Here is a 15,021-nt window from a genome sequence, read left to right as displayed (position 1 = left end):
ACTGCATTCTGTTACATTCCTCACTCAGCGCCCCCTTCGAGGGGAAGGCAGGCTTCTGTGGGCATCCCACGGCAACAGGACTTTGTTAATCCTGTTATAAAACTTTTCTACGACAATCCTGCCAAACAAATGTTTTCTTTTATTCTTGTTCATAGATTCCCAACCTACAACTAGAAATAATAACTTGTGTACTGTTTACTTAGTGAGGCAAAAGGGACAGCTGACATGACAGCATGTTCAGAGGTTCTCGGAACACCAACTCAGAACGCGTGGTCCGGTAAGTAAGGGAATGGGGACACTGTGATTTAAGATAAGCGGTAGCTATTCCAGGTTCATTACAGTGCGTCAGATAACAGTTGGTTTCCAAGAATAAGGCATTTTGTCCTTGCTCAGAACAGTTCTGAGCGCTCAGTAGCCACCGACAACAATGCAGACAAAAAAGAAGTGAGTCCATGGGATGGGACCTTTTCAGAGGGACCAAGTTCAGACCCTACTTCTGTTCCATGCTGCTGTGTGACGATGGGCAAATCACTAAATGTCTCTGAGCTTCAGTTCCCTCATCAGTGAAAAAGAAGCAACGCCTACTGCGAAGGGTACTTGTTAGTTTCAGATAAAATGCTGCATGCTATGCAAATGTCAGTTATACTGTCCTACTATAATATGGATAGAGCCCAGCATATCTAGTAACCTCCTCCCGAAAGCTATCTGAAAGCCTCCTGTGGTGAGTGTCTATTACAAAATATTGTCTACCTTGCACCCCTAATTCTAAGTACACCCCTTGGTTGTCTTGGAGAGCTGACCTCCCCTTACTTCATCCCTGCAGTTCGAGAGGGGGGCACCAATCAGAGCTCCCCTAGCTGCACGGGTGACCCCAGCCTGGCCAATCAGAGCTTTTATCCAGGATTTTAAATACTGGGCGTGGTGGTGAAACCTGAGAGCTGCTGGGCACCATCCCTGACTGAGCAGAGGAAGCTTCTTAGACAGGACGGGGAACAGAGAGGGGAAGCTTCTGACTTCCAGGTTCTGGCCATCTCCAAGGACGGGCTCTTCTGGGTTCCGTCATGTTAACCAAATGATTTCCCTTTATCCATAGATTCATCAGAGTTGAATCTCTGTCACAATCAGTAAGATCTGCTATCAGTTGGATCTGATGGGCGAGAAGAAATGATTCAAAGGTTCTAGTTTGATGATTTTAAATTCTGTAATGACTTTACCATAGACAGAGGTCCCAGAAGATAATGGAGATTTTTTTAGATGAAAGAAAGCAACTCTTTTTATTTCAGGGGCCAACAGACGTTCCTATCTAATGTCCAGCAAGAGGTTGCACATGTATGCCAGGAAATGATAACAGGGATAAAGTGTGGAGATGTAGAGATGGGAAGGTTCTAGGATATATGGTTAACAAATTTAATTTAAAAAATGAACATTTCAAATTACCACTTTTGCACACTGTAATTCTGGAACACTACAGATGGTCCTGTTAACTGTTTACGGGCCTTCGGATATTTTTGCTTGTTTTTCAGATGTTTGCTTATTTTAAATTAATTTCAAGTCTGCTGTTTCCTGCTCAGTGTGCACTACTCGAAGTCACATGTCAGCAGGTTAGAAAATAATGCATGGTGATGACTTTATTTTAGTAAATGGCACCAATGATCCATCCAGTTTTCAAGCATAAGCCACGAATTCTCCTTGATTCCTCTTCCTCTTGCCCTCTCTGCTGATTCTTTAGCAAGTCACGTTCCCACCCAAAACCAGCTCAAATGCACCCTCTTTCCTCCTCCCCCAGGACTCCCACCTTGTCTCAGCCACCATCGGATTTTGGGGCCAAGCACCACCGCTTCCTGAATGACCTCTCAATTTCTGCTCTTGCTATAATCCATTCTTCACACACCTACCGGGTGATCTCTCTGTATGTAACATCCTATCGCCTCTCGTTCCTCTACTTAATTTGCCCAGTGGCTTCCCACTGCACTTTGCGTAAAGAAACAAATTCCCCATTTGGCCCACCATGGGCCTTACGTCATCTAGTCCCTCCAATACCATCTTACTCCAATCTCCTTCTGCCTCTCCACACTGCAGCTGCAGGCGTCTTTTCAGGTCCTCAGAGAAGCTCATTCCTACCACAGGACCTTGGTCCTTGCCATTCCATCTGGCTGGAATGCTCTCGCAGAATGTCACACGACTAAGTCACCTCCTTATTCACGTCTTAGATCAAACACCTACATCAAGGTTTTCTCCAACGATCCCATTTAATGTAACTATCCCCTGCAATCCCCGTCTAGGCACTTACGCTGTTACATTTTCCTCACTGTACTTACAATTTTCTGATATTACCTCATATTTGTTTGATTACCTGATTAAAACGTAACCTCCATGAGAGCAAGGACCTTCCCCTACCCACCCCTATTTTGTCTACCGTTTTATCCTACGTGCCTAAAAAAGCAGAGTCTGGTCTGTGGCAGGGTCTGTTTGATAAATGAATGCTGTGGAACAGATATGCAAAGGAAAAGCTCTGGCTGGATACATAGCAATATGATAATCATTGTGGGGAGGACTGGATGTAGTCTTTATACTTCACTTGTACTTATTTCTGGATTTCATTTTATAGTGGACATCAATTCCTTTTGTGGTAAGATATTAATATAAGGACAGAGCAAATAAATATATTAATGGAAAATTTTTCACAGCTTTAGTATTTTATTGTTTAATTCTCAATAATTTTCAATTACCCTCATTCTTATTAAGCGCTACACTGCAAATTGGTTAAAATGGATATTTTCAGTTTATACGTATACTTTTCTACTCGTATACATACTTTACTTAGTATTTCATACAAACTGCAAATATTATTTCGTAATCAAGCATAAGCTTCCAAATTCCTTTGTTTACTGCTAAACAATTAGGCTACTTCCAATTAATCCCCTCTTGCTAAACATTTAGCCCCCCCACCCCCACCCCCACCCAACTTCTTACAGTTCATTAGCATATTTGAAGCCACAGGAGCATATAAGACTGTGCTGGAGAGAACCAAAACCAAGGCCGAGGACAGCAGTCTGCGGAAGACCCCGGAATGTGGGGGAGAGAAGGAAACCTCACACACAAGAGTTCCAGGTATCGTCAGAAGCATCCTCCCATCCTGGGAGCAGGTCAGTGCACTGGCCTTCCGGGAGTTCTCTCAGAATCACTGTAATTTCACATTGAATTTCGCAACCACCTGGTTCCACAGCTGCAGGTTTTTTTCCTTTCTCCCTTTTTTCTTAGTTACAGACATTTTAATCGCCTCATCGTAACCCAGCTTCAAGGGCAAGAATGGGAGGTTAAAATAGTTTCAGAGGAATCCTCAATGGCTTTAGGAAACTGGCAAGGGTACAAACGACCAGGAGGTTTTTCTTCTTTTTTTACCAAAGCATGAAACAGGGCAGGAATAATCCTAGATGATCTGGAAGGGAGGGGGCTGCGTACGTGTTTTATAAAACAGCATCTTCTTCAGGGAACAACTAAAGCCAAACGTGAATATTCTAAGAGAGGAATGTGCTAGGTAGGTACCGGAAACAGCATCTGGGACGTAGGTACTCGTGACGTCCTACGTGAGCACGATTTCGGACTCAGGAACACCCTAAGCACAGGACGGAGTGCCTTTGTGTCTTCCCTGGATGACGTGGAAGGTCACCATCATTACTAATCTCTTGGAAAGTCCCAGCAAGTCTGACTCCATGTCTCGAAAAACTGCCATTCAAGTCTCAGTGCTAACTGACAACTCAGAGGAAGTTTTCTCACTGGTCCTAGTTGAGGAGCTGGGCTGGGGAAGAAAGCAGCCTATTTTCAAGGGCTTTGGGGGCTGCTCTAGATGCAGTGAGTCATACAGCACCTACCGTGCAGGCACTGTCCAGCTGGGATGCAGCTGGTGTCTCCTGCTCGCCAGCCTGCTTCTAACTTGTCCAGCCCTCTGTGTACTTCAGCTTGGACAGCAGTTCAGTGGTTATACTGAAGTTCCAAGAAGAGAGTCCTTGGGGAACAGCGGGACGACCTGAGCCTGGGTGTCAACCAGCCCCAGGTGACCATCCTGGCCCTATCAGTCATGAGCATATCACCTCACCTTCCAGAGGCTCAGTTTCCTCATCCATGAGATGCAGGGAGAAATTCTTAACTTGTAAGCTCTGGGAACATTACAGATCTGTGTCAAGTGCCTAGTGTGGTAGCTGGCATGTAGCTGGCTCAGCAAATGGCAGCTGGCACTCTCTCATCTATGCCCTCACTCAGACACACGTCTGTAAATGACACGATCAACTTGTGTCCCATATCAGTCCAAGACCCTCAATGGGGCTCAATAAGTGTCAAATGAATGAAAAGCAACACAAACAAAAAGTTACCATGGCAAACCTACAGTCCACAAAGTGGAGTCTCAGATGCAGACACTGTCCCAAGACATTATTCTAAGTCAAAGAAACTTTTAAAATCAGTTATTTTACTACACTGAGAAGATGATGGGAGAGTTAAAAATAATACAGACTGTGGCCTCAATTTTGAAACTTAAACATCTGTGCAGAAATGCTCCAGTCGTACTGTCTGCTGACTTGAAGAGAACAGTAAAAACGAGAAAGGCCTATGAGACTAGGATTAAATAAAAAAACCAAGAAGGCTCTGAGAAAGAGTTTCTAGTATTGCCTATCTCTGAACTATTTTTCAGGTTAAGGTAAAAAGCAGTTAGGCCCTTCTGAGGACATCGGCACTCACCATGATATGCAGACAATCGGTGAAGCTCAGGGGCCAGCTCTCCATCTATGAGGCAGACCCAGGGGAGACTTTCCAGAGGAATACAAATAAAGTGACTCACTCAAGGGCATACAGAACAAAGTCAGGAAAGCAAATCTATTATTCTTAGTTGGATAGAGCATCTTAAGTCCAAATGCACTTTTAGACTCTAGGGTTAAATCGGTTCCCTACAAGGTTTGGGGGAGCAGCTACACATCTCTGTAACTGCAGAGATTGAAGCAGTACCTGCAAGAGCCCAGTAGGCGGTGCCCACACATTCGTTCAGCAGGACGAAAGCCACCAGCGACATGCCTCCATTCATCACGCCCACCAGGAAGCGGGTTATTACAAAGAACTCGTATGAGGGGGAAAACCCATTTGCAATCGCGAATAAGATATCAAGGGCAAATCCTAGAAAGAGAGGAACGGCATTCAATACTCCGGAGGCAAAACAGCATTTGGGGAAAGTAATCAATTATATCCATTAGTTTATAAAGATAAATCTCTGTAAACTTCACTTTTCTGAGCTATGGTTGTTTTTTTGTTGTTTTTGTTTTTTTAATGGTTTCTTTTAAAAATTATAAATAACAACTACGGTTTTCTTTCTTTGCTACAAGTTAACATCTGTCAATCACGCCATTTTCAATTATTCACAATAATGCTGGAAATTTAAAAATCCTAGCTCTCACCCAGCTTGTCAAGAGAACTATACTGTGGCGCTCATTTGAAATGAATCAACACACAAGATATAAGGAAATGGATCTAGCAGGATTTCTCAATCTTTGTTCTCCTTAGAAACATGGCATGAATTGGAATTTGGGGGCTGCAGAAAGCACTGTCATCTATGAAAAGCTTGCAGTGAGAATATCTGGTCTTCTGCAGTGACACTGGTCACTTGAAAATGCTCGGCCAGAATCAACTCTGGCTGCCGTTTGGCCTCTTGTCAGTGTAATAAAAACCAGTTCTGGGTCCACATGGCAATTCCCTGAGAGCCTTAAGGAAAGAGTCCCCTTATCATTTCCCTGAGAACCTTAGGGAAATATGTTCTCTTATTCAGTTCATGAACACTCTACTCGATTACCTGTGAGATAGACTTTTTTCCTTCCGAAGCGATCCGAAAGCTGACCAAATGAGATCACGCCCACAAACACACCGCTGAAGAAAAAAGAGCTTGCTGCGCTGACTTTGTAAGATCGGTTGGCAATTAAAAACCACTAGAGGAAGAAGAAACAGAAGAGAGACAATTAGGTCACAGAAAAGAAGGGTGAATTGAGTTAGCTATTAAAAAACAAAAACAAAACAAATGTACAACAAAACAGGTACACTGCAACTTCTCCACCACATTACCCACTATTAACCAGAATTCAGTAGAGCATCCATCTTGGAAAACAGCCAAAGAGATTCTGTCTTCAGAAACATTAGAAATCATTGTTATTGTAATGTGCTCCCATAGTACTGTACACACATCTTATTAGAGCCCTGGACACAGGAGACCCAGTGTCTCTAGGTAACAGGAGCCATGTCCTATTGATTTCCATTTCTCTGACACCTAACATACTACACGGCATATATGAGGCAACAAACAAACAGCCCTTTTCTCCACTAGATTAATGGGTTTAAAGTCCCTTAAATACTTTTCCCAAAAAATTAAACATATAATTACCATACGATCCAATAATTCCATTTCTTGGATATATACACAAAAGAATGGAAAGCAGGGACTCAAGCAGATATCCGTACACTAACGTTCATAGCAGCATTACTCACAGTGGCCAAAAGGTGGAATCAACCCAAATGTCCATCAAGAGATGGATAAAGAAACAAAGTGTGCTATATACACATGATGGAACAGTATACAGCCTTAAAAAGGAAGGAAATTCTCACATATGCTACCACATGGATGCACCCTGAGGACGTCATGCTAAGTAAAATAAGCAGAGAGTCGAACAAACTCAAAAAGAGTCTGGAGGCTTTGCTAGAAATGAATGAGAAAGATTTATTACACAGCTAGGCAAAAATCGAGAAGTGTTCCAACTTAGAAAGAAAAGTTAAAAGTCCTTATAGTAAAAAGCACATTCTTGAGAATTATCAGTCCTGCATGCTTAGCCCTAGGGTTGGTCTGGGATGGTTATCAGTCAGGCTGATGGATGCCAGGTCCTTCAAGGGGGAATCAAGAGGTCTGGGTATGTGGGCCCTTCAGAGGTTAATTAGAAGGTTATCTAGAGGTCCAGATGTACATCACGGCATAAACGTAAGGCTGGAAAGTTCAAAACGTTTAAGTGCCCAGGCTAATTAGAACAAGAAGAGACTCTTTCTTCATGCCTCAGTCTTCATAATGGTAATAATTTTAGCAGCTTGGTTAAAGTGACTCCCTTTTATATATTCCCCACCATCTCTCTTTCCTCACACACAAAAGGCACAAATATTGTACGGTTCTATTTATGAGTGTGTAAAAAAAAAAAATAGAAACAGCCATTTTAAAACCTAGTTGAAGCTGCCATCCCAAAGGAACTGTCTTATTCCTCAAACCTTTGGAAAGTTCAAACTGGGCAAAACAATCTTCGGACAGGGCTTCAACCCCAGACAACTGTCATAACTACTGACTGAAAATTAAAGACATTCTTTAGAATGAGCATCACTGTGTTAGCTTATTAACACTCATAGAAATTGCTTCTGTATATTCATGTAATCGTTCCCCTTCCCTTTGTTATAAACACCCCTTGCCTCCCACTCCTGATCAGAACACTACGTGGGTTTCTGCCTGCATCAGGGCGTCGAGAATTCTATTCAGTGCTATTCTTTTGGATCTTGAATAAAGCTTGTTGCCTCTAATTATATAGCCTTTTTATCTTTTGGTTAACAAATATAAGCAATGTACAGTAAGAAATATATATGTGGTCTTCATCCACTGTTCCTAGCACATGGCTCCCGAACCCTGTGTAATCTCCTAAGAGCCACAGGGGCATTTGTTGTTATAATCATTAGTTTTGTTCCTAGTTCCTAAAAATCTTCAGAGCAATAAAGGTGAAAGGCGGTCTTGTTATTTACAAGCCCCTTTCAACCACACCTGAGTATATGTTAATGAAGTGACTTTTGGAAAGCCCCTGAGATGGGGGACGGCTGCCAGAGGAACCAACCACGTGATCAGAGGCTTGGAACGTTCAGCCCTACCCCCAGGCTTCCATAGAGAGGAGAGGGACTGGAGGTTGAATCAATGGCCAATGGCCAGTAATTTCATCCATCATGACAATGTAATGAAGCCTCCATTAAAAACCCAAAAGGATGGGGTTCAGAGAGCTTCCAGGTTGGGGACCATGGGGAGCTTCTGGCACACCCACAGAGAGCATGGAAGCTCTGTGCCCCTTTCCACATGCCTTGTCCTATGTGTCTCTTTCATCGGGCTGTTTATGAGTTATATCCTTTTATAATAAGCCAGTGATCTAGTCAGTATAATGCTTTCCTGAGTTCTGTGAGCTGCCCTAGCAAGTTAATCTAACCCAAGAAGGAATGCCATTATCTAAAGCCCTGTCTAGAGACGCATTAAGGCGATCTTTGGTTATAAAGGTAAAAGTCAACCTGTGTTGCAGAGGTAACCTCAGAGGACCAAGAGAATGTTCATCTTGCCCCTTTGCAGCTCCTTTCATAGAATCAGCAAAGACAGGGTGGTGAAAAGCCCCTCCTTGAAAACTTGCAGCAAGGCACCTCTGTTGGTTGTTCCTTCTTCACCTTTCAAACCACTCCTCTCCCAAGCTTTGACAACCAGTCACTATGGCCCAGAGCAATGTAGCTTCTCTTCTCTTGTATTTTCTGTGAGACTGAACCGATAAAGATCTTGACAACACAGCTTCTGTACATCTAAGCGCAGCAACAACAAAAACAAAATTCAGGCATTGGAAAATAAACAAGGATAACGGCTGTGCTTTACTTCTAAAGTCTCCTGTTCTTCACACGTAATGCTCAACAAGGTACAATACCCTTGTTTTGCCTAGCCCTTAGGAAGTCACAGCTCTTAGTGGCCGCCATCATTTAAATAAGAGTGATGGAAGCCATACGACACAAAAACGAACTATGCTCCTGACATTTTTCATTTGGGGATTCAATAAATATTTGATTAGTTTCTACTAGGGGTTAATAACTATTCGAAAGACTGGGAATACAGATGTGAATGAGCTAGACATGGTCCCTGCCCTCACGGCGAACAAGTGCCAGTGGAGGAAGATAGGCATTACACAAGTAAACACATAGGGAAAGACTGGGGGGAAACCCCTTTAAATAGGGTATTCAGGGAAGGCTTCTCTGGGGAGGTGACATTTGTGACGTTGAGGGTAAGTGCAACGGCCCTAGAGGAAGACACACCAGTGCGTCTCTCGTGGAGATGGTATGAAATGAGGCCACAGAGGTGGGCAGCCATTGGGGCATGCAGGGCCCTGAGCCATGATAAGGAGCCAGGGTTTTATTCCAGTGCAAAGGGAAGATGCTGAAATACTGGATTTATGTTTCTAACGCTCACTCTGGCCACTCTTAGAAAATGCAATACAGTAGGAAAAGTGGGAGCAAGGAGCCTGCTGCAATAGTCAGAGAGGTAATGGCAGCTTGGACCAGGATAGAAGCAATGGTGATGGAGAGAAGTACATGAACTTGGGGTGTATTCTGAAGGCAGAATGGGCAGGACTTGCTGATGAATGAGACGTGGAAGGGGGAGGAGAGAAAGGAAGAGTCCAGGATTATACCTACGTTTTTGAGCCACTCAGTGGACAATGGTGACAGTTATTGAGATGGAGAAGGCTGCAAGGGGATATCAGATACGTAATGAGAAACTCAGAGTTCTGTTTAGACATGCAGTGGTTGAGATGCCTATAAACCATCCAAGAGGAGATGCCAAGCAAGCATTTGGATCTGAGTCTTGAGCTCAAGATTGGCTGTGAAGAAGAGCCAAGAAATGGGGCAATATTTGACAGATATGTGGGGTCAAAGATTATTGGTATGTTTTTTTTAACATGTGTGCATGTTGATGAGAGCGACCCAGTACAGAAGATATCCTTGCAGGAGGAAAGCAAGACGGGATGGGCATGACTGTGCAAAGCAGAGAGGTCAGCCTTTCACAGAAGCAGGGAGGTAACACTGCAAAAGGGAGGCAGGCAGCCTGTGGGTTCAGAAGCAGGCAATGAAGGAACTCCTACCTGCTTGCTTCATTTCCTTTTCATTGAAAATATCAAATGAGGTCAAGAGTGGAAGGGGTGGAAGTGGTGGGGGAGTCAGAAGTCTAGGGAGGAAGATGTCGCACAGGATCCCCTCAGGAGTGGGACACGGCCCATTCAAGGGAAATGCGGTAGGACTGCCAGGCTAAGCTGAATGCACCTTTGAGCTCTGTAGTTACCGATCTTACAAGGAGGAGATGGGGAGTTAAGCATACACAGAGGTGGGGATTTCCCAGGAGCACACAGAGGGATAGTGGCCGCGGGGAGTTGTGGGGATTTGCAAAGCAGTGAGTATTATAGTGAAATATAAGCTGGTTAAGGAGAAAATGAAGACATACCGGGGATGGACGGTGGGGAGTGAAATAACGTCACCATCAGGAAAACCCCTGACCTCCTTAACCTCTCTGTACTTTCCATTCTTTCCCCAGTTGAAGTTTGCTTGTCCCCTGAGGAAATCACCTACTGAACTAGATCCCTCTCAATTAGAGGCTCTAAATATCCACTCTTCTTTTCTTTTCTTCCACGGTAATAGAATGTTTAGCCAGGAATATGGCTACCAAGAAGGAAGACTAAATGTCCCAATCTCCCTTACAATTAGGTGTGGCCATATTATCAAGTTGTGCACAATGAATGTAAGCAGAAGCATCACGTGGCAGCTTCCAGGAATTTCTCTGAAGAGACAGCTGATCTGCCCTTTGCTCCATCTTTATTTCTACTATCCTAGTGCTTAGGATGTCCCTTTACAAGCTGGAGCTCTATCTGGGGCCATGAGAGGATGGCCACATATCAAGTCAAAAGCGGGAAGGAGCCTGGGTCCCTAAGGACACTGGGGTAGGGCCAGGCATTGGCATATCTTTTAGGGTCTCCAGATGATTCTCATAGGCAATCAGGTTAAGAACCCCTGTCCCGGCCCTGCCATCCTCAGTAACTGCATGACTTCAAAGTTTGGATTTTGAAGATCCCACCCCCTAGTTTTCCTACTCATTTCCTTCAGCACCCCTGCCCCACATTCTCCAACCATTTCAAGACCTCCAATCCCCCAACTCTACAGGAAGTACGACCTGAGTCACTAAAAAAGATTAAACCGTGTTAAGAAGCCCTGATCTAAGGATTTGTTAAAAAAAAAACAAAAAAACAAGGAGTAAAATATATTTTAAAGTTTTATATAAAAGAGATTAAAAGAGTTTTGGAATTTTGAAGAAATAGCGTTTTGTGAAAAACTAATTTATTTTGGATATGTGGGTGAGAAAGGCCTATGGTGATATTTTTCCAGGTCAAAAAATGAATCAAATATTAAATGTCAGGTTGGCCTAGAAAAGAGAGGATTGTAGTTATCACAGGGATATCCCTTCTCTTACAGTGGCCAGTAAACAAGGCCTAATTGTACTTGTTTTTAATACCTTGGTGCTCAAACACTTGCTTTTAATTTTTTCACGTCTTTGGTGTTCCTTTTGGAGTTTTCATGCCTTTAAAATGTGGCCTGCAATTTTGATTATCCTGCAGCTCAATTTCTGCTAGTGTGTTTGTATGGCCAAGATGTTTAGACTGACACTCTTCTGTTTTGCGCTTTGTAAGGAGTGGTTGACGTGTCTACTCCACAACCAACAATTCTGTTGCCCACATTTACAGAACTTCTCCAATCCATCAAAAAGGCTATAACACCAACCTTCCAACAACTGCAGAGCAATCACCTTGGATGGCAGTTTGAGGAAGAAATGGCCCAAGGGACGTTTCACTAGCAAACCCCAAATTCTGATTCTCAGACTGCCAGTTCCAGTGTCAAAGTAATTTCTAGTAATTTTTTTTCAGATCAGTGCTGGCTGGGCTAATGCATTTCCCTGTTTCTCCCGGGATATATTCAGGAACTGGTAGGAAAACTGAAAGGCACTGCCAGGTTTTAAGAAAGCACATGGGAGAATGTGAAGCTGGTACCCAGAAGATGTCCCTGACAGATCTGGGCGAACGGGGTGGTTGACTCAGGAGCTTGAGGACTTGGGAAATGTGTTAACCATCAGCCACATTCCCGCCTCCTCTAACATGTGCTATTTTCACTTAAACGTTTGGTTTGGTTTCCAATCTTAAAAAATTTTCCAATATAATTTACATATTTATCATTTACCTACAATGTGAACTCAAGTTTTATTTTGTCAAAGCTCAAACAAGATATACTAGGAGAGTGGTCCTATAACATTTGAGAAAATGTATTGGTATAACTTGTTTTTAAGTTTTGGAAAGACATCACCCACCAGACGAGACTCAACTGCTCACTTATTTTCATATCCTTTTGGTCAATTTTTAGTACCAAGGTAAAACCCAAAGCACATATCACCAGGACATCAGAAATTAAACTATAATAAACCTAAAAAAAAAAAGATGAGCATGACATTCTTGAAAAATGTGTTTTTTATGAGGCTTTAAATCTTAAAAATCATAAATTTATAAGTCACTCAAATCCTTAATTGTCTCGAGATTATTAAAGTGATGATTCTCCTATACTCTTTACATGACAAGCCAAATTCTAACGCTACAGAATGAATGCTCTTTTTTTTACCAATTCATTTCAAATTGAAAAATCACTTGCAAATTGAAAAAGCAGAAACTTTCTTTTCAGATACATTAAAGAAAATGAAGAATATAAAGACAAAATAATTTCAGTCCTTCAGACCTAGCCAAATACATTTTTTATTTTTACTTACACCATGTACAAGAAAAAACTCAAGGGCCTGCCCGGTGGCTCAGGCGGTTGGAGCTCTGTGCACCTAATGCCGAAGGTTGCCGGTTTGATTCCCACATGGGCCTGTGCCAGATGGCTCAGTTGGTTGGAGCGCGGGCTCTCAACCACAAGGTTGTCGGTTCGACTCCTGCAAGGGATGGTGAGTTGCACCCTCTGCAACTAACAATGGCAACTGGACCTGGAGCTGAGCTGCACCTTCCACAACTAAGATTGAAAGGACAACAACTTGACTTGGAAAAAGTCCTGGAAGTACAGACTGTTTCCCAATAAAGTCCTGTTCCCCTTCCCCAAATTAAAAAAAATAATAATAAAAATAAACTCAAAATGGATTAAAGACTGAAATGTGAAACCTAAAACAATAAAACTCCTCGAAGAAAACATAGGCAGTAAACTCTCTGACATTGCTCTTAATTTTTTCTGATATATCTTCTTGGGCAAGGGAAACAAACAAAAATAAGTAAGTAAATAAATAAACAAATGGGACTATATCAAACTAAAAAGTCTTTGCATAGCAAACCATCAACAAAATGAAAAGACAACCTACTGAATGGGACAAGCTATTCACCAATGAAACATCCAATAAGGGGTTAAGTTGATATCCAAAATTTATAAAGAACTCATAGAACTGAACGCCCAAAAACGAACAATTCAATTAAAAAATGGGCATAGGACCTCGATAGACATTTCTCCAAAGTGGACAAACAGATGGCCAATAGACATATGAAAAGATGCTCAACGTCACTAATCATTAGGGAAATGCAAATTAAAACCACAATGAGATATCATCTCACTCCTGTCAGAATGGCCATCATCAATAAATCAACAAACAACAAGTGTTGGCGAGGATGTAGAGAAAAGAGAACCCCCGTGTACCGCTGGTGGGATTGCAAATTGGTACAGCCACTGTGGAAAACAGCATGGAGCTTCCCAAAAAATTAAAAACAGAACTACGAGTATGCACCCCTATGTTCACTGCAGCGTTACTCACAATAACCAAGAGATGGAAGCAACCTAAGTGCCCATCAATAGTCGACTGAATAAAGAAGAAGTGGTACATGTATACAATAGACTATTACTCGGTCATAAGAAATGAAATCTTACCATTTGCGACAACATGATGAACCTAGGGGGCATTATGCTAAGTGACATAAATCAGACAGAAAAAGACAAATACCATATGATCTCACTTATATGAGAAATCTAAAGAACAAAATAAAGGAACAAACAAAACCTTAATAGACTCATACAGAGAACAAAAAGATGGTTGCCAGATGGGAGGGGGGTTGGGAGACTGAGTGAAAAAGGTGAAGGGACTAAGAAGTACAAATTGGTAGTTACAAAACAGTCACGGGGATGTAAAGTGGAACATAGGGAATATAGTCAATAATATTGTCATAACGTGTTTGGTGCCAGGTGGGTGCTAGACTTATCTGAGACCGCTGTGCAAATTATATAAATGTCTAACCACTACGCTGTACACCTGAAACTAGTACGAAATAATATTGAATGTCAACTGTAATTGAAAAACAAAAAAATAAACAACATCTGTGTTTTTGTTCATATGCTTACCATAATCACTAGACATAGTTCACACATTTCACTTACAATACTGTATTCTCACAAAGGATCTGAGGGGCCTAGCATTAAAAGCACTGGAATCAGGCACAAGTGGGGACAGACAACCACAGCAGGTGCCTGGAAAATAAAGATAAAAGGAACATAAACACGGCAAATACCGGAGTGAGGAGCCATGCAGAACCTTCTCACTCTGAAAGAAGGAAAAAGGCAGGCAAGCAGAAATGCAGGGAGTTGAGACAATTATGACTTCTGACTGGGTAGGAATGAAGCACCTGAGAGCTATTTTTGTTTAATATTTGAACTCTTACTATTTAGAGGCTGAGAATAAAGGACATTGCCCCAGAAAGGATAAAGTGTTGGTGTACGTCAAGAAAAGAGAATGGAACAGGGGCCAACAAGTATGGGTGTGGGTGTCAGAGGTCATTACAGGTCAGCCTGGGCAGCGTGGGGGCATCAGAGAAGAGAGTGGATTCAAGCTGGTTATAGAGACCTGGGCCGGGTCAACCATAAACAGGGATTTGAAGCCACTGGCGTGGATGAGATCAACCACAGAGTGAGTGAGGCTTGAAGACAAATTTTAAAGGAAGCAACAAAATGTGTCTCGAAATCATCAATCCTTACGCCTCGTGAAAATGTCACACATCCAAGCAATCCTTACTCTGACCTGACAGAAATATGATAATCTGAAAAATGAAAGCATTGCTTTAAAATGGGCTGCATGCTTTTGAATCCTAAACATGAATTAATACCTGAGGACTA

The 15,021-nt window shown here is 42.4% G+C and overlaps 1 protein-coding gene across 2 annotated transcripts in view; it reads right to left on the bottom strand.

Annotated features, from left to right (window-relative positions):
- SLC22A15 (solute carrier family 22 member 15) overlaps positions 1 to 15,021 on the bottom strand; it is a 66,433-nt gene that overhangs the window by 26,908 nt on the left and 24,504 nt on the right. For both annotated transcript variants that reach the window (XR_012491608.1, XM_019730336.2), the window contains exons 3-4: positions 5,834 to 5,966; positions 4,999 to 5,163 (exon numbers count right to left, since the gene is read on the bottom strand). Coding sequence is in view for 1 of the 2 variants with exons in the window: in XM_019730336.2 (XP_019585895.1) it covers positions 4,999 to 5,163; positions 5,834 to 5,966 (298 nt within the window). In the remaining variant the exon portion in view is untranslated. The remainder of the gene's footprint in view (positions 1 to 4,998; positions 5,164 to 5,833; positions 5,967 to 15,021) is intronic.

The sequence above is a fragment of the Rhinolophus sinicus genome, linkage group LG14 (genome assembly GCF_036562045.2).
Source record: "Rhinolophus sinicus isolate RSC01 linkage group LG14, ASM3656204v1, whole genome shotgun sequence".
Lineage (NCBI taxonomy): Eukaryota > Metazoa > Chordata > Mammalia > Chiroptera > Rhinolophidae > Rhinolophus > Rhinolophus sinicus.
This window is presented reverse-complemented; position numbering and strand designations above follow the sequence as displayed.